This window comes from Peromyscus eremicus, chromosome 20, assembly GCF_949786415.1.
Source record: "Peromyscus eremicus chromosome 20, PerEre_H2_v1, whole genome shotgun sequence".
In the NCBI taxonomy this organism is placed as follows: Eukaryota; Metazoa; Chordata; class Mammalia; order Rodentia; family Cricetidae; genus Peromyscus; species Peromyscus eremicus.
The window spans coordinates 45220406-45240602 of record NC_081436.1 but is presented as its reverse complement, the minus strand read 5'-3'; the positions used below and the strand labels follow the sequence as shown (position 1 = coordinate 45240602).

Below are 20197 nucleotides of genomic sequence, written 5' to 3'. Positions count from 1 at the left end.
AGAGCTTTGTGACCCTGAGCACTCCCTGCTATTTTACACTCCTATAGCTTCCAGCTTCCCCCAAATCAACTGTCACATCTTCCCAGCCTCTTAATGGTGAAATCTGCATCATAATGGTTAAAATAAATCGTTTTGTTGTTCTTAAGAAAGGTTCTAGCCTGGCATGGTGATACACACCTTTAATCCCAGCAGAGATTAAATCTCAGGAGGCAGAGGCAGACGGATCTCTGAATTTGAGGCCAGGATAGCCAGAGTTACACAGAGAAACTGTTGAGAGGAGAGAGAGAGAGAGAGAGAGAGAGAGAGAGAGAGAGAGAGAGAGAGAGAGAGAGAGAGAGAGAGAGAGAGAGAGAGGAGAGAGAGAGAGAGAGGAGAGAGAGAGAGAGAGAGAGAGAGAGAGGAGAGAGAGAGAGAGAGAGGAGAGAGAGAGAGAGAGAGAGAGAGAGAGAGAGAGAGAGAGAGAGAGAGAGAGAGAGGAGAGAGAGAGAGAGAGAGAGAGAGAGAGAGAGAGAGAGAGAGAGAGAGAGAATCTCACTCACTTAGCACAGGTTAGCCTGGACTATGTAACTTGAGGCTGCAATTGAAGTCCCGATCTTTATGCTGTCATCACTCAAGTGCTGAGATCACGGACATTCTCCACCACACCCAGCTTTAAAAGAAAGCCTTACTGAAACTCTACAGTGGGGCGTGACTTCCTATTATTAAACAGGAATCTACACATAGTGAATCCGGGCTGTCCATGGTGATGTCTCCGATGAAGTCAGTGTTCGGATTCACCCCATGTTCTTATAACCAGTCAACACTTGTATTGCCTATATCAGACCTATCATCAAAGAGGCAGAATTCAATACTTGTCTTGTTTTTTGAGACATGGTCTCACTCTAAATACACTAAGAATATATGATTTTTTTTAAAAGTTGTTTTTGCCACCAGCTTTTCTTTATCCTTCTTTGCCTTGCTCTATGTTCCAAGATCCTAGATTCTACGGATTAAATGATGGCATGCGGGCTTCCTGGACTCTGGCTTCCATTTGTGTGTAGCTCCCTGGAAACATTAACGGGGGATGTCAGAGCAGTGGTGGAACATCGGTCAGTGCTCTTAACTGCGGAGCCATCTCTCTCCTCTCTTTTCCGTCCCTTCTTCCTTCTATCTATTTATTTTATTTTTTATCCTGGCACTAGGAGAGAGAGATGGCTCAGTCGTTAAGAGCACTGACTGATGTTCCAGAGGACCCGGGTTCAATTCCCAGCACCCACACGAATGCACCTGGCCATCAGGTGTCCGATGACGATGATGACGACCCCCCCAAAAAAGGCACCATGTGATCCCTCTCTCCTCTCTTTCCAAGCGGTTAGGTACAAACAGCAAGAAGCACCGCCTCCTTGTGGTCTATAGCCCAAGGTTATGGGTGGAGCAAATACTACTACTACTACACAGTGGTCTGAGCTTAATCCCAGCTGGGATTCTCCCAGTTCCAGAGCTACTTGTCTCTGCTGCCTCCTAAGCCTGGGGGTGGTAACAGCTTCCTGCTGCTAAGATCTGGGTATGTGTTGACTTTTTCAGACCAGCCCCCTCCTGTCTTAAACTATTCAAGTAGGTGTCACCTCTCCTGGTGAGTCAACAGTGGGATGGGGCTCACATGCAGAGACCTTGTTCAGGTAACAAGAATGTCCCCACATTAAGCACTGTCTAGTGAATCCTTCAAGGATGACACCTGTATCCTAGAACTGGGACCAATATTCTCTTAATTGCCCTTCTGGATTTTATGAGTGCTGTCTAATGCTACTGTTAGACGTGGAACAAATGCAAAAGCAAACATGACATATAGCATAGAACTTCAATAACCAAAGGTATCTAAGATTGAAATTTAAGAGACCGAGAAAAATGGGTGTGGTGACACTGGGCATGGGTATGGTCATCTCAGCATGCAAGGTGAGCATATTGCAAATTCAAGGCCAGCTTGGTGACAGAATGCAGTTCTGTCCCCCAAACTAAACTCAAACAAAATGAAACATTGACAAAACTCAAACCCAAGAAGCCAGCAGTGTCAAAACTCCCACTCTAGCATTATTTAGAAACAAGGTGGCACCAACCTTCCATGTTTAAGCAGGAGTCACTCTAAATGTACCCCAACTACTTTGTGCCCCAACTACTTTCCCCACCAAGGAAAACAAATTTCTGCACAAGTGGAAAGAGAGAACAAGGTCTCTGTATGTGAATTCCCATCCCCTTGTTGACTCACCAGCACAGGTGATACCCGCATGAATAGAGGATGTCTGTGTGGTAAGTCTGGGGTTATTTTCGGAGCCATCATTATCTCAGCTGGAAAATCCTAGGGCAGCTATTTGCAAACCAAATGGAGTTCAATTAATGGATCAAGAGCAAAGGGACAAGACCTGTATTTTGAGAGTCAACATTAGCAAAAATCCTCGAGCACCCAGATGGCCAAGTTCAGCCTCTCCAAAAGCTCATACAAGCAGGGAAACTGAAAATTTCCTGGAGTGGGGTACTTGCAATACAGGAATGAACTAAAATGAACTGTGGACCTGTGGACCTGAATATCGATGAAATCATGGAATCTTGCTTTGTGCGACCTCTGAACTTTTTCTTAAGGCAAGCCAGAGATCGTTTTTTTAGCTAGTGCTCTGTTGTTACAGAATTCTTACTAATTTATATCTCGCTGATTAAAAATGTATGCTAATTAGTGCGAATGCTAAAGTTTATCTATGAAGGAAACAGATTTTCTTAAGAAATACAGGGCTCTGCTCTGAAATGTTTTTAAGCTCATTAAATTGAACCTATCATGCACTTGCTGTCTAGACAAGTATGTAAATTATGCTAAGATTCTTGTTGAACAAAGCACAGGGTGGCTTGGTCATTCATGTTAACCTCTCCGGCAAAGTAGGTCTAAACTCAGGGGAGGAGGAGAGGGGCAGTATTTCAATATGCATTGGAAAGGCAGGCAGCCGTGAATACATGGAGGAAGTTATATAATATATATAATATAATAGAGGGAGTTATAATCTAAAGGGGCACAGAGGATGCCAGCTGCATGACCCAGAACCTCCAGAGAGGATTAGGCCTGAAAGTCAGAGTCCTCATGCATTCTGTATGCTAAATGTTGGGACTTTCAGAACAATGGCAGCCAGGTAACCTCTCACTCTCCATTCCCCGTCCACACCCAAAGAAAGAGTGGATGATTCATTCTGGAGTAAATGAATAGACCCAGGAAAAGATCTAAACACCACACGTCAGAATCAGAAGTAACTTCTTCCTATGGGAAGCTTGCCCAGCGATAACTACAACTCTACTGAGACTCACATAGGCTTTAATAGACTGCTTAGTCTCCTTCCATCTAAATAATGAACAGATAACAAGGGATCAGCAGACAGTTGAGGAATGCCTCCAACAGGGAAGATGAAAATGCCTCCAAAGCAAGCAAGCAATCAAGCAACAGAAATAAGAGCAAAGAGCCCAGTAAAAAATCAGCTAATTAACAGTCTCCAAGTGCTAGCAGAGATTGTGATGTCTACAAAACAAGAAGAAAATTCTATGAAAAGGGAACATCAGACCACGGAAAGAGCTGCACTCTGATAGCTGAAATGTAAACAAAGTGTTCTCAAAAGAAATGTAAAAACCAGTTTTAAACAAATGTGACAGAGCAACAGAGAATCACCTAGAAAACAAACGTAAGCAGGAATTCCAGCATCCTTCCAGCAGGAGATGTAGAGAGACCACTGTCAGAAGAGAGAGGGAGACATTAGCAACTGACTAATGGCAACAGATTCCTAGGATTTCAGATGTGAACTGCTAGACAGGCCTGCACATAGGTCATAAAATAAATGATGAATAACCACTATTAAAAAATAAATCTTTTAATTCTAATTTATTTTAAATTGCCTGTTTTTATTATTATCACCATTTTTGTACGTATGTGGTGTCTGTGTGCACAGGTGTTTGTGTGAATGTGAACCTGAATATTCATCCATGTATATCATATGTGTAGAGACCAGAGGTCAATGTCAGATGCCTTCATCTATTACTCTCCACATCATTTTCCCCTATTATTTTATTTTTATATAAACAGCCACACTTACATTTGATGCATTCCCCTTTCTTTCCTCCAGCAACAAAACAGTTCACTGGGCTTTGTCTAGGTGATAAGCAAGTCGGTAGATAGGCAAGCTGGTAGATCGGTGATATGCTGGTAAGATAGATGAATACACAGGACCAAAATGGTAGTTTTGGTGGTAACGTGCCTAATTTTAGGTCAAATATGTTACCTTTCAACAATAAAATACCAATGGTTTTGAAGTAGGCATCTTGATATTTCACCCAGACTGGTCTCCAGTTCTTGAACTCAAATAATCCCCCTGCTTCAAATTCTTTTATAGCTGGGACTGTGGTGTTGTGTTTTAAAGATAGCGAATTAGTGCAGCCCAGGCCTTGGCGGGTAGAGCCTAGAGGCACTGTGGAGAGTTTTATTAGTGGTGAAGGGGAGAGGGAGAAGTGGGAGGGAGGAGAGGGGAAGAGGGGGAGAGGGGAAGGGGGTGCTGAGGAGAGAAGAAGAAAAGGTGGGTAGGGCCCCAACTTTTATGAGGAGACTTTACGCATGCGCAGAGAGACCACGTAGCAATGAAGGCATGACCCTGAGTTGGCCAAGGTATTGCCTGCATATTGGCCAGGTCCCCAAGGGGTGGGTCTGAAAGCTAACAGACTGCAGACATAAATGAGTGAATTTTACCTTTAGACGTTAAATATTTAACTTATTCTTCAAGCTGCAATTGAAAAATTGTAACATCAACTCTTTTTCTTTTATTAAAAATAGATTTTTTTCCCACACAATATGTTCTGCTTATGGTTTCCCCTCCCCCTACTCCTCCCAGTTCCTCCCTACTTCCCCTCCCATCTGGCTCCACACCCTTTCTGTCTCTAGTCAGAAAACAAACAGGCATCTAAGGAACAGTAATGAAATACAATCAGATAAAACAAAAACAACAAGTTGGAATAGGTCAAAACAAGCAAGCAAGAAAAAGAGTCAAAGAAAAAGAACATTGACTCTTACGATATATGTGGCCAAGGAAAAGGGATTCCGCTAGCATGCATCAGGAAGATTCTAGATCTAGATCTTGAAAAACCTTCTTCTCCACAGATACAAAAACCCCTTTGTTAGTAACACCCGGACCTATAACTGAAGAATATTAAGAAATATTTGTTTTGATTTTAAGATAAAGAGGAAAACTGACACAAATGTCACTAAAGAGCTAGGGGATCGAACAAAGAAATGCTGAATATTTAAAGTGGCCAGAAGGCGTCCCTTAGGAAGTGGGGTGGGGTGTGCAGTGGAGAGCAGAGGGAAGGAGGAAGTCCTAGACTGACGACTTGGGATTTAATTTTATTCTTTGTATTGGGGATCAGACTGAGGTCCTCATATATACCGGGGCAAGCAACCTACTTTCGGGCCATGTCCCTAGGTCTTTCTTAAGTCTTCTGTTCTGAGACAGGGTCTCCTTTAAGCTGCTAAGGTTAGCCTCGAACTCATTCCGTAGCTCAGATAGGCCTTGCAATTGTGATCCTTTCCCGTCAGCCTTCCAAGTAGCTGAGATTACAGGCCTGTGCTACCGAGCCTAGCTGAGGACTTGGAATTTGACACATAGATAATACTTAAGTTCTTCAGAGACTATGAGTTGAGAAATTAGAACATAGATCCTTGCAAAAAGTCAGCAATTTCAGCAACCTTAAAAAACTCTGTGAAAGAATGTTTTCTTATGAAATAAATCTCTGTCCAACAGCTTGGGGACATGACCTGGAAAGTTCTCTGATCTCTGAGCAAAGAGGAAGAAATAAAAAGAAAACAACAGCAACAACATAACAGAGCTCCTCTGCGTTCCTTGTACCCGGCGATGACATTTTGACTTAAATCTATATTATGACATTGTTGAACTAATAGAAGCCCAAGACTGTCAACATTAAGCCACCCAGTCATCACAAACCACTCTACATGGCTTGAATGTCGAGCCGTGTTTTCCAGAAAACATCACTGTTTATATGGGCAGATAAAAAAGAGTATCTTAGACTGCGAACACCAGAATTCTAATACAGTTCTGGATTCCGGGGAGTCTAAGGTCAAGGATCTCGCTGATTTGGTGTGTAGTGTATATCTGCTCTTCATAGATAAGGGCTAGCATGTGCTGTCATGCAGCAGCAGGAGTGAATCAGCTCCTTGAAAACTTTTTTTATGGGCATTAATCTCAATCATTAATCATCCATTCACTTCACAAAAGCTCCATATCTTAATGATATTACACAGATTAGGCTTCATTGTATAAATTTGCGGGAGATAAGCATTTAAGAGCTATGCCCCTGATCCCTCAAAATCCATGCCTTTTTTAGGTACAAAGAATACTCTTTCTATCCCAGTAGTCTCCCAAATCGTAACTTGTTCTAGCATCAACTTAAAATTTGAAGTCAGAAGTCTTATCTAGATATCCAACTCAGACTCGCGGGAGGTGAAGACTTGTTCTATCCTAAGATAAGTTCCCCTCCAACTTTGAGACAGTGAAATCAAGCAAGACCCATGTTTGCAAAACACAGTGGTAGAGCAGGCTTAGGATAAATACCCCTGTTCCAGACGGGAGAACCTGGGAAGGAAAAGGATAGTACCAGGTCCTACTCAAATCCAAACCCAGCAAGCTAACATTATATCATAAGCCTTCAGGATATCTTTGACTCAGAGCCCTCCTCTCCTTACATAGTCAGTTGGGGTTTGGGTCCCCAGTCTCCAGGTGACCCTATCTCCCATGGCTTTCCTGAAACAGACCAGATGGAAGGTCTTAGGAGTTGAAGTCACTTGCCTATAGCTTTCCTAGGATGGATTTGCATGCTGGTAAGTGGGCTGGTTTGTAATCTCCATGATTGCTATGCCTTTATGACCTCATTGAAAATTGTCTTAGTAGGAGGTCTCTTCAGTGGCCTTACCCTGTGGCTTGGATCCTAGAACTTTACAATGGGTCCTTTGAAATGGAGGTGGTGGTGGCCATGGGTTCATAGTGTATACACCAGTGTAGATGCAGAACCACAGAAACTCGAGTATCATCTGGGGCAATCAGGAGCATTGGATCATAATTGTGCGAGGAACACAGCTTTGTCATTGTTCTGTTCTCAAGGCCTCGACAATCTGGGCCTACAAAGTGCAAGACAGCTCCAAAGAGGAGCTTAAATGTCTCTGAGGCCATCTTTTAACTGTCTTATTGAGTAGTATCTGGCTTTCATCTATCTATACCAGCCTCCTTAATAAAAGTTCACTTGGCCATGCCCTCTGTATTCTTCCTGAACACATTCTTTCAATCTTACAACACAGCTAGATTGAGAATTTTCAATGTATTTAAATTATCTTTTCCTTTCGGTTCTACATTTCATCCTTAATTTCTTTCTTTCTTCTTGTGTTTTAACTACAAGCAGTCAAGAGAAGGCCTGACTCAGCACTTTGTTCAGGTATTTCTTCTATCAAATATTTTAGTTCATCACTCAAAACACTTCTACAAGACAGTAGGATAAGAACCCAACTCAGCTGATTTCCTTGACACTTTTTTTTTTTTGTTTTTTGAGACAGGGTTTCTCTGTGTAGCTTTGTGCCTTTCCTGGGACTCACTTGGTAGCCCAGGCTGGCCTCGAACTCACAGAGATCCGCCTGGCTCTGCCTCCCGAGTGCTGGGATTAAAGGCGTGCGCCACCACCGCCCGGCTCCTTGACACTTTTTAAGTCTCTTTTCAAAGGACACTAGTCCTATTCATGAGGGACTGACCTTAAACTTAATTATTTTCTATAGCCTCCACCTCTTTTTTTTTTAAAAAAAAAAAAACACAATGCTTTGTTAATTCTTTGAGATACAAAAATACATAAACTATATTTTGATACACTGATGGGGATGTCGTTCTGTATGCTATGAATATGTGTTGCTCTGATTGGTTGATAAATAAAGCTGTTTGGCCAATGGTGAGTCAGAATAAGGTTAGGTGGGACATTTCAACTAGAGAGAGAGGGGAAAGGGGAAAGGCAGAGCTGGGAGATACTGCTAAGACGCAAGATGTAAAGTACTGGTAAGCCACAAGCCACTTGGCAAAGTATAGATTTAGAGAAATGGGTTAATTTAAGATATCTAGGGAGAAGCCGAAGCCATTAGGCCATATAGTTTAAAAATAATATAAGCCTCTGTGTGTTTATTTGGGTCTGAGCAGCTTCAGGACTGGGCAGGACACAGGAAAACTTTCAGCTACAACTCACTCCCTACTCTTATCTTTTATTCCTCCCAGATTCATTCTGCCCCTCGCTACCCATTTCCAACATTGTGCCTTTTTTGTTTTAGAACCCACCAAGTCCTAGTTGTGCTGCCCACATGCTTATGAGTATGAGCCCACTGGAGTGTGGTCAAACTGCACCTTTAATGAAAACCAATTCTCCCACTCCCAGAAGCTCTCAATTGTCAATAATTTCCTCAGTTAGGGAGTTGGGTTTCATGATCTACCTTTTCCTCTATGCCAGAATATTGACTGACTTGATTTTGTACAGGGCTTAAGCAGGAAACCATAGATGCTGTAAGTTCATGATTGCAATGGTGGTACTATTATATCCAGATTATACCCTCTCACTCTGGATTTCCCCAGCCTCTGACTTAACAGTCTATCAGCCCCTGTTCCTGAGGCTTGGGGAGTGGTAGGGATTTAGCTGTCTTCTGTATGGTTGAACAATCTATATCCCACCTTCTAATACTACTGAATGGAAGATTAGGTTTCAACATCAGACCCTGGAAGGCATACAAATATTGTATATTTAAAGAACTTGAGAACAGGGAAAGTAGTAAGAAAGAATAAATGATAATATTGGAATTTATAATCTATGCTTTCTAATTTCAAATTGTGTTTTATCCCCCTGTGATACAGCATATAGTTCATGTGGATAAACTTTTCACATTAGGATAAATTTGAAATTTCATATTTCATTTCATATAGCATAGTTACACATTGATTTTACATTCTTCTCCTGTTTTCAGAAGTAATGTAAATCAGAATCTCTGAGCAATAGATCCCTTTATGAAGCAACCATTAAGTGTCCAATCAAGAATAAAAAAAAGTAAGAAAATATGTATTTGGTGAGCCTCTTTATAGGGAAGTCATCTTGAGGAGAAAAGATAGATGTAAGTGTCTCATGAATCTTCATTATGAATGCAATTAAGGAGGAAAATTGTCAACAATATTCAAAGTTTAATGAGTATAGTGGGGAGTTCTACATAAGGTACAGGGTAAGGAGGAAATAAATTTAAGCCAATAAAATGCTCATTCTTCTGCTGGTAGTCACTAAAATGTTATTTGTCTATAAATATGGAGCTAAAGTATTTGGGATCATCCAAAATTCTAACTGAAAGCAACCTCAGAGAGCCAGGACTAGGAAGTGATTCAGGTTGATAACCAAACCCAAACTCTGTTCTGTTTTGACTCTCACCAGAGAAAAGAACCATGGGAAATAAGGAGGTTTAATTAGCCATAAAACGACAGGGGAACCATTCAGGGAAACCACAGGTTATTTATGTTCAGCCCAGAGGAAAGGGAGTTGGCAAGGCAAAATGCTACATACTGGCCACTTTGGAAAGGCTCTCCCCTTGCTAGAAAGACCAGCTCCATCTTTCTTACGTGAAGCACTTCAGATGTATTAGCCCATCTTGTATTGATTCCAAACTTATCAAATAACTACTGGTACTTAAATTTCTCATGTAGGTAGTCCACACAGAGAAAAAAGGCAGCAATGTTGGAATAACTTGGTGTTCTGGTATTCCTGCTTATATTTGCATTTGTCTTCCAACACAGCCTGTCCACAATAGGAGCACATCAAGATCCTCCCTTGCAAGCAAGCCTGTTTGCTTGACAAGTGCATTGATCACTTAAGTGGATTCTGGCTATTAGGTTAATGCGAGTCAACCTTTTAGAGATGGATCCATTCTTGCAGGCCTTTAAGTCAAGTTGCTGACTTTCTGTGGTTGAAGTTGAGCTTCTGACTTATGGTGACATCACTGATGGTGCTTTGTGGAAAGAAATCCGAGTGTGTTCTACAGGACTCACTGGATCCCACCTCTCTGAGTCACTGTGCCAAGCAGACATTTCCGGTTGAATCCTGAACGACACTCTCACCAGAGCACCTTGTGTAGAAACACATACTGTTTTCCAAAGCACGTTGAGTATATCTCTTTGTGTTTTACCCATGAAATACACAGTGAACTCTGTTGTGTAGTTCACAAGGTGGTGAACTGACAACTCATAACACTGTGTTGGCACAGCTGTGCACACCCACTACCGGGCTGGTTAATGCATTATCCGAGTTTCAGCAAATTTTCTGTGTATGGGGAGAGAATGGTGCTTTAATCTAGTCCCTCATATTCAAAACTGTCCAGGGAAAGATGTCTTCAAAAGAAAAATTTGAAGAAGTAAGAATGCCCAAAATGGACAGATAAGTATGCTGTTTATCATATATTAGCGAGAACATTCTTAAATAGCTCCTTTGTACTGAACAAACTTCCTGAAACCTCGGGTAGTGGGATGAAAATGCAGAAAGCCTCAGATTTCAAGAACCACGTGGTTCAGGAACTAGGTAGGCACGTAAGAAATAGTTGTCAGTCTTTAAGAAGGTTGCAATAAGTAAACAGAGCTGCGTGGAAGGTGTAGCAAGAGTGATGTCCAGGTGGGGTTCACTTCTGCTGGGGCTTAGACAAGGGCCATTGGGAAGATGACAGGGAGGTGACTGCTGGCCTTACACAAATTGCCTAAGGATTGCTGGAGCATAAAGGCTGGAAATGTAGGGGCCAGTGCTGGGCAATTAGGGACGGTACAAAGCTTACTGGGGCTTTTATACAATACTGAAGAATACAGATATTATTATGCGGGGGGGGGGGGGGGAGCCTGTTTGAACAAATGGATAAACACAGGGTTTCTGACTCCATTGATTAGGAGGATGGGGACTGGAAAAGTTAGCAAACTGCAAACAAAGCATAAGAAAGGATATGGCTCCAAATACTCTGGTGGAGCACAGATGTGGCCGGGATGAGGACACTGGGTGTGAAGGGCAAGCATTAACTATGAAAAGCAGGGGACATATAAAGAGGTAGCATTTGAAAAGAGTATGTTGTCCTCATTGATAGCCACTAGCAGTGAAATTCTTGTGGATTTGGTGCCTGCTGAGTGACCTTTTTCATAGAAAGAGCAGCAATTTTGCCTGCTGTTCTATGGCTGTTTCTATTTGAGAAATTGAGCATTAAAGGTTTTAATGCAAACTGTGAGCGAACTGTGTGTCGCCCACTGAGGGTATCGGTCCCTGAGAGGCTTAGTGGCATTTGTCAATCTGTTCTCATGTTCTGGCACCCAGGGGGCTGTTAACTCCTGGCTGACAGCTCAGGTGAACTGTTCTGCCAGGTGTTGAGGTCGGAGACAAGGGAGGTAATGATTCAGAAACTGGTTTGGTGTCAGCCAAAGCGGGGTGAATATCCCAGCTCTTCTGCTTGTCTTAACTCCCAATCCTCAGCGAAGCTCATAATGTGGGGATGGAGTATGTAGAGGATGGTTAATTGTGTTCAATGATGAGTTCTTGCTTAACTTGATGTAGCTGTGTCAGAACAAAGACTTCTCCAAGCCTGTGTCTAGACACAGAGCCCACACTCTTTGCTCCTTTTCTCTCTTTTACAATAACCCTATGTGCTGACTTCCATGATTATCTTTTAGTGATTGGCTGGGAGTTTAGTGTGTATTTCTTCTATAGTTCAAGGGTTACTTACGGAGAGTGTTTTAAAAAAACAAAACAAAACAAAAAGAAAGATATTTTAGGTTTGATTTTATTGTTAATTTTCTGGCTTCGGCCCACTTTCTGCCAGAGGCTGTTGTTTATATTTATTCTATTTTATGGGGTTTACTACATTCTCTTTGTGGTGTACTCTATGCCCAATTGTATGCGTGTTCTGTGTGTATTTAAGATCAGATGAGATTGCTAGTGTCATGGTGTTATGGTTGTAGACTCCATGCGCATTTAAAATGAAAGCTCATTCTCTAATAGCAAGATGCAAATTTTAGGATACATCTAGGAACCGCTTATTTTGCTATTCAAGCCTTCCATATCTTCATTCATCCTCTGCCTTTCATGTGACTCATCTTGGACTGAGAGTGACATATATTAAATTACCTTACCCTATCACACTTCTGTTTCTCAGCGCTCTTTCTATAGCTTCTGCTATACAAGCTGCTGCTGTATTGTTATTTGGATTGTGTTTAAATCTATCAAATGCTTCTTGCAAATTTTGGACTTCAGCATAAATCAGCCCTGCTTTGTTCTGTTTTCCTGCTCTTCACCCTGCACTGTACCTTGTTGTATATCAAGATTGAAATCTTTGCTCTCTGTTGCTGCTCCTCTGCATTAGTTTAGTGGGCTCCTGCCAGGTCTTGCATTTTGCACTTCCGAGATCACTTTGTGTTAGGAGTTTCTTGTAGTCAGCAGAGTTGTGGTTTGCCAATATTGTATTTCTGATTGGTAATGCTATATTCTTCCGAGCATGTAAATACAATTCTATAAGACATTTGTTTCCTCTTTCTTTTTTTTTCTTCACTAAGGGCAAGTCTCATCCTTATCTCTTTGGTAGCAGTGATTCAGGACCTATCTGGACCTGATGTCCCCGCCTGCACCATGTGTCTCAGCTGGACCCCTATTTTTAGTTCTGCCCTGTTGTTTCTCATATCCCAGCAGGACAGGCTCTGCCTCTCCCACCCAGGATGCTGTGCAGATAATTCATCAGTGGTAGACTTAAACAGCAGTGGTATTAAGCTTTAAAAATCCATTCCCCTCTCTGTATAGACACACATAATGGAATTTCCAGTATTATTAAAGCCTGAGGTTTCTCAAAATAGTCTTGATAATTGATTGACCTCATGCCGTTCATAGGTCATACATGTTACAGCATATAAGTCTACTGCTAGAAAGAACAACAGAAAAAAATTCATGAACTTTTTCTTCAAGTTATTAATAACATCTATGATTTCTGGAAATTTCTATGTCTTCCCAATTTGTTTTTGCTCATAGAGTGTGGACAATAATAACAACACAGATAGCTGTTAGGAGGACTACCATGTGTTAAGATGTCAGACATGAAGCAGGTGATATGAAGGACCTGGCAAGAAATTCTGTAAAGCCCCTAAGTATGAACAATAGAGATGAGAAAGAGCATCCATCCCCTTGACAAAGGAAAAGCTGCTTCTGGACTTCTGCTGCTTAGAGCCCTGCCTGCAGCAGTGTGTGCCCAACTGTAGCCCCCATTTTTCTTATTTTAGGAATGTAAAAGTCTATCTTTAAAATGTGAAATTTCACAATATTCAATGTGACAACTAGTTCGAGTTTATTTAAAATGGTGGGTAGGCTATTAAAAAACAAAACAAAACAAAACACGTACAAGTCACGTATACCTGTAAGCTGTGACTTTGCAATGGCTGGACTAAAGGAATTAATATAAAACATAGTACAAGATGAGCACACCACAGATTGTGAATCCATTGCATCTGAAACCTTGACATTAGATTCTTGGGAGAATGGACTTCTTTGATTAGGTGAGTAGGACCCAAGGGAGGTGGAAATTCGGAGCAATCAGGAAATCAACTGCAGGCCCAGGGAATCAGTGGAAATGGAGGGAGAACCAAATGGGTCAGGGAGGAGGAGGGTTATCAAGGAAGGTCCTCATTCCATCTGTCCTGACTCCTCTCTGGATGCTGCTTGCTGGATCTCTCTTATGAGCAGCCCATCCCTGTGCTGCTCAGAGGACACTGGGAAGGGGGCTGCGGAGGAGGGCAGTGGGGTGTGACAGGTGGTTGGAGCCAGAAGGGCCCTAGCAGCTTCCTTGGAGTGAACTTCTTGGAATGAGAACTAAAGCCTACATGGAGTTAGGAGGCCAAGAGTCCATTTCCTCCGTGTCCCAGTCACTTTGGCTTTCCCCCATCAGAAACTGTGAACCTAGCCAAATACTTCCTATTCGTGGGTGTTGCAGCTGTCCCACACATGTTGTGAAGAATGACCAGTAGAGCTATTTCTATTTTTAGCACTTTAATGTGGATGCAAAGGTCACCAAGAGTTCCCATGTGTTGCCTCAGTTCTGTCTCTCTCTTTCCTCCTCTCTTCTTAATTCTTGTCTTTGATACCTTTTCTACAAGTTGTGTATGGTGTGATCAGATAATTTTGGAGTGAAAAGAGACTATAAGCTTTTACTTCACTTTTGCTGTCCTTCGGAGTGCCCTGAATTAGGGGGAATGTCTATCCTGTGGCATTCAGAGTCACTTATGAACTTCAGAAAAGAGCCCAACAAGCTGAATGATTCCTTTTCTTAACCTCTTATGGATGAGAAGAGCTTTAAGTCTTCTGCCATCTGACCCTCCTAGGCCACTGTTGAGGATGCTGGGGCTCAGGCAGGCAGAGTTGCCTTTTACTAACACGACTAACACTTGTCATGTACACACTCATTGTAGTGCACACTCATTCCAGTGCTAAGCACTTCGTAGGGTTTCCTCATTTAGCCCTCACAAGCTGATATCTATTTTAATTATTCCCATCTTAAAAGTGACAAAAACAAGTTTGAGGAACTTACCTAAAATCCCACAGACTCACAATGAACAAACAAGGAAAGATAATAGGACCCTGATTCCAATTCTCCCACTCTACCTAGAAACTGGGTCATGTGCATTTACATCATGATGATAAAGAATGGAAGAATGGGCGGGATCCTGGATGGAATATCTCCCTCTTTCAATATGTATCTTCCCCATGCTTGGAGGGTGAGAGGACCTTTCAGTCTGTACATGAGAATGATGGAGTCTTTTCAGACGCGAGCACAACTTGGCAAATTCTTTCATAACCTCAGAGGCCAGGAAAGTTTGCCCCATTACCTGTTTTCAGGGTCAGCCAAGGTCATGCTCCTGGTGACATAACACATCTTGAGGGGGATGCTTTTCCGGTCTCTATGGAAGGAGAAGGACTGGGATGACAGAGGGTCTGCAGAGCTGCCCCCTAATCTAGGGGACTCAGGTGGAGGCGTTTCCCATCCAATTTCAGACACAGGTGATCCTTTCTTCACATAAGGCGTGGCTTCTCTCATGTACTTCACTGCGAGAGAGAGAGAGAGAGAGAGAGAGAGAGAGAGAGAGAGAGAGAGAGAGAGAGAGAGAAGAGGCACTTTTAGGAACATCAGGCAGGGTTGGTATAGCACACATACAACAAAAAGTAACATTTATGTGTTGGAGGTAATCAACAGTTGTCTAATTTGACTCAAGACCCACTCAACAGGAAGGAACACATGCCTGATACTGTAAACCCAGCCAACAAGGAGGTAAAATACTCATCTTTATACCAACTGGGTAGTGCAGTTTTCATCCTTTATCAAAGAAGCTTCCTTTTTCAGCTACTACAGAAGGTTACTACAGAGATCTCCAACTTGCCAAAAATGCAGAGAGTAAGTGGGTATCCATCGCCAGTTGGGTCATCTACAACAGAACCCCTAATCTAAGGCTCATGCAACAGTGAAGAAGGGGTGGAGAGACTGTAAGAACCACAGGACCAAGACAACTGCTAGCTAGGGTCATCTATACATGACAGGGAAACTGCACCCATGAATTCTCCACAATGTGGATGTCTTCACAAGACCACACCGATTGAAATATCAATGTGGATGGGCAAAATTCCACATGGGCTTACCCCTAGAATGAAGAGCTGTGTGCAACAATGGCTGCTGAAGGAGGGAGAAGCAATTCTCTCCAGGAATGGGCCCCAGTGAGTTTTCCAGTCTTAGTGGTCAGCCCTGAACATGTATGTAAAACAACGCTAATGGGACTCAGTAGATTTTGTGTGTGTGTGTGTGTGTGTGTGTGTGTGTGTGTGTGTGCCAATAGTAAGTTTAGAACAAGGCCATGAATTTGAAAGTAGGTAGTTGAAAGAACACAGGAGAGTTAGAGAGGGAAGAGGGAGGGATGTGAATGATGTAAATAAATACACTGTATTCATATATAGAATTCTCAAAAAAAAAAAAAAAGAATAGCGAGTTGCATTTCTGGAAAATTTCTGTCTTTGAAAGCAACTTGAATTGGACATGCTGTTAGCACCAAGCCTCTTAAATTCCGAACAAGATTCAGGTTTTCTGTTCCTTTCAACATAATTATCCTATTATTTAAATTATGTATCAACGACAATCTTAGAACTCGCTATTACAGTGTGCTTCAGTTGGAAATTGCGTGTGGCTTTTTTCAATTGTGACAATGTCTATCTTTTCTGATTATAAGTCATATTCTGGAAGAAAGACTGAAAACAAGTAAACAGATGACACGAAGTGTAACCTAGGCTGAAAGACATATAATTTAATGCAGATGTAAGGAATCTAGTAGCCACGCCTCTGCCTGGGATGCTATTATTATGCTCAGAAGGAGGGTACACTTTTCAACTTAAATGGTGTTAAAATCATGTATACAAAGAAATGAATATGAATGTCTATATTCTAGTGGCAAAATCTGTAGTAGCAGAGCCATTATTTTTCAATGCTGAGAGCTAGAAAAATAACAGTTAAATACATTGTAATCTCTATAGATATTAAAGTAAGATTAGATATAGACATGTTGATGGAGTAAGACTTTCAAGATCTATGATTAGTGAAAACACAAAGTAGATAGCACTCTACGTACAATGGCATCTTTGTGTATAAAATCACACACACGCACACATACACACACATATATATATATAAATTTGCGATTTGATATATGTTTATATATAATATATATACTAAAAGATATGCATATTTATATATAACTTCAATTTTTAGATATGAATGTAGCACTAATTCTAATTGGTCTTTTTGTTTGTTTGTTTGTTTGTTTTTGAGACAGTGTTTCTCCATGTAGTTTTGATGCCTGTCCTGGATCTCGCTATGTAGACCAGGCTGGCCTTGAACTCACAGAGATCCTCCTGGCTCTGCCTCCCAAGTGCTGAGATTAAAGTCATGTGCCTCCGCTGTCCAGCCTAATTAGTCTTAATAATAAGAACCTGGAGCCATATCCTGGGGTGAAAGCTGAAAGATCAGAGTAGCAGAACAGCCAGCCACTAGAAAGACTTCTTACCTCTAGCAACCCTCAGCCTGAAAGAGGGACTGAGCTCCTGTCTCCTCCCACCATATATTCCTCTCTCTGCCTAGCCATATCATTTCCTGACTCCATCTCCACAGTGCTGGGATTAAAGGTGTGAGTTTCCAAGTGCTGGGATCAAAGGAGTGTGCCACCACTGCCTGGCTCTGTTTCTCTTTTAGACTAGATCAACCTCATATAGCCAGGTTGGCCTTAAACTTACAGAGATCTATCTGCCTCTAACTCTCGAGTGCTGGGATTAAAGGTGTGTGCCACCACTGCATGGCTTCTGTGGCTAACTAATGGCTTAGCTCTGTACTCTGATCTTCAGACAAACTTTAATTTATTAGATCACAAACAATATATCACCACATATGAACTCCAGAAAATATTGATGTAGTTTGTTTGGGGGAATGGAATGAAAAGTCAACATGATGGACATAGAGTTTTGCTATTCATTTGTGCATTTTTTGATTTAACCATATTCATATATTACTTTTGTAAGATTAAAAAGGGTAACAAGACTAAATACAACATTTAGAAGTTCTACTCTTTCTCATGTTTGCCTAGGTATTCCACAATAATTTGTTTCTCCTAAATTTAAACATTGTTCCTTAGACATCTTTTGAGTTGACTGTGGGAGACTAGCTCTCACTTTCACCCCAGGGTACTCTTGAGGAGGGTGAAGTGAGAAATATTTAGATAGAATAAAGGAGAGATAAACAAAAACACAGAATAGCCTCAGGAGGGCCTGGATCCTTGTCCACCAGTCCCTTCTGTCTCTTCTAAAGGGCTATTTTTAGGAATGTCAATGGGTAGAGCAAAGACTTCTCCCTAGCTCAGCCAAGTGTAGACTCTTCTAATCAACTAGTAACCATGCGTGTGATCAAGCAATCCTCTAATGCAGCCCTGCTGGGTAAAGCAAGCTCAGATCTCACTACGAAACCTTTGTGGGTCTCCATAATTCCCCCTTCTAAATATAATAAAGGGCACACCAGGCCCCTCAGATAGACTGTGCCTTTCTTAGGCCATCCTTCTTGATTATCTTCCTAACCCGTTATGGAGATATACTTTCCATCAAGCATACTTTGGCTTAAGTTGGAAACTATCAAAAAGAAAGTTGCCTGTCTTTGACTAGTAGCCTTGACAGGAGCGGGTACACAGCCTAACTCAGATCCCTTCCGAGCTTGCAAGCACCCATCGTGATCTCCAAAGCTGCCACACCTGCCAGTAAAGGATTAGAGGATAATAAAGATGGAATATCATTTTTGGAATGGGTCTAAGGTGATTACAGCAGTCTCAGCTGCACCAAGCCCTTTTCCTGGATCAAAACTCTCTCCTAACATATGTTCAATAAAATTTCCAACAGACTATTTTGATTCCCAGGAGAAAGCAGTCATTTTAAAACAGTTCAAAGTATCCATTCAAGTGAACAGAAACCCATGATAATTATAAAGACATTTTTAGATGTTTAAGTAGCAGTAGAATTTTCGTACAAACTAACTCAATTGTGGGAGGCCTACCCCTTTCTGAACAGAAACAGAAGTGGAAACTTCTAGGAAGAAGACAGAAAAACACCCCTAATTACAACACCTTCACTTAAGTTTTCCAGGGGCCACTGAGATTATAAAATTATATTTTGGGCTATCATAAAAAGTGTTTAAATATATCTGAAGATACAATGTATTCCTTTAAAAATTAATGTTACCTAATTTGTCTAGACAGATATTGATAGAGTAATAAAAACAATTCTAGTATGAACATGATTATACATATTTACACTTTTTATAAACTTACATTCAACATTTACTTTTTTACAAACTCACATTCAACATTTACACTTTTTACAGACTTACATTCAACATTAATACTTTTTACAAACATATTCAAAAGGAAACACCATAGGACTATTTTACAAACTTATATTTAAAAGAAAACTCCATAGAACTATTTTACAAACTTATATTTAAAAGGAAACTATTATCAAACATCTAGAAGAGATTTCTAAACTGAACTATTACATTTTCTTTTAACAAGATAGAAAGTATGCAAATCGTTACTAAAGTTTGGAGTTTATAGTCAGCTTTGATATCATTCTGGAAGTTTTCTTGAGAGTTTGAAGTCAGAGGCTAATTTATCAGTGGCTCTAAGCTTGACTAAGGGTAAAATTCCCCCTTGTTAATTTTTTAAAGCCACTTTTTAAGATTATCATGAGTGCTTCAAAGTGGCTTGTTGACAAATGGTATTAGCATTTTAATTGTCTCTGGACAGGCAAGCTGTTCACCTGTTTCTAGTTTTCAGTAGGTAATGCTAAACTTTCTAACATCGTTTGAAAAAAAATCGCATTTTGAGCTGGAAGAAAAAGAGTTTGTGGGCAGTATAGTATTGGCATCTCTGTTATGGACTTCACTTCCCAAACTGCCTTTCTCTATATATCATCATGCTGTTACAAACTGCATTACAGACAATATTTCCTAAGCTGTCTTTCTGGGTCTGGAAGAAAACTTCCACTCGTATGTCTATATTTGTGCTGAAGCCAAAATCAAGTTTTTGCTTTTATCATGGGAGATTTTTGTCTTTCCTAAGCTTGCATTAGGATGCCTGTGTTATCGTTTAACAGGTGTACCTCTCTAATCAGATTTTTTTCAACTGACACTGTTTCCAGAGTGGGTCATGCCTGTCCTTGTGCACTCAGACAGGCATTTGTTGCCAGAAGTGAAAACCCTTGGGTGCTTCACTCCCCCATCTCCCTAGGTCAGTGAAAAGGAATGAGAATACTTGAAAAAAGAGGGGTTTTTGTTTTTGTTTTAGAATTTTTTTTTTCTGAATATAAAAAAGAAATGAGCTTTTTTTCACAGCCATGGGCACTACATAGCCTCATCTACCAACTTGGGTCTGGCAGTAGAGTGGCCAAATCTCACTGTTCCCACCAGTCTTATCTGTACAGCCAAATTTTGTCTCATTTTTTCTTGTGTTGTCATGACTGCTAGAACTTAGACCTTTCCTCCCTCATTGCAGGGAAG

The 20197-nt window shown here is 41.1% G+C and overlaps 1 protein-coding gene across 1 annotated transcript in view; it reads right to left on the bottom strand.

Moving 5' to 3' along the window:
* Sntb1 (syntrophin beta 1) overlaps nucleotides 1-20197 on the bottom strand; it is a 250803-nt gene that overhangs the window by 123076 nt on the left and 107530 nt on the right. Inside the window, exon 2 of the mRNA XM_059247361.1 lies at nucleotides 14955-15171. Within this exon, the coding sequence (XP_059103344.1) occupies nucleotides 14955-15171 (217 nt within the window). The remainder of the gene's footprint in view (nucleotides 1-14954; nucleotides 15172-20197) is intronic.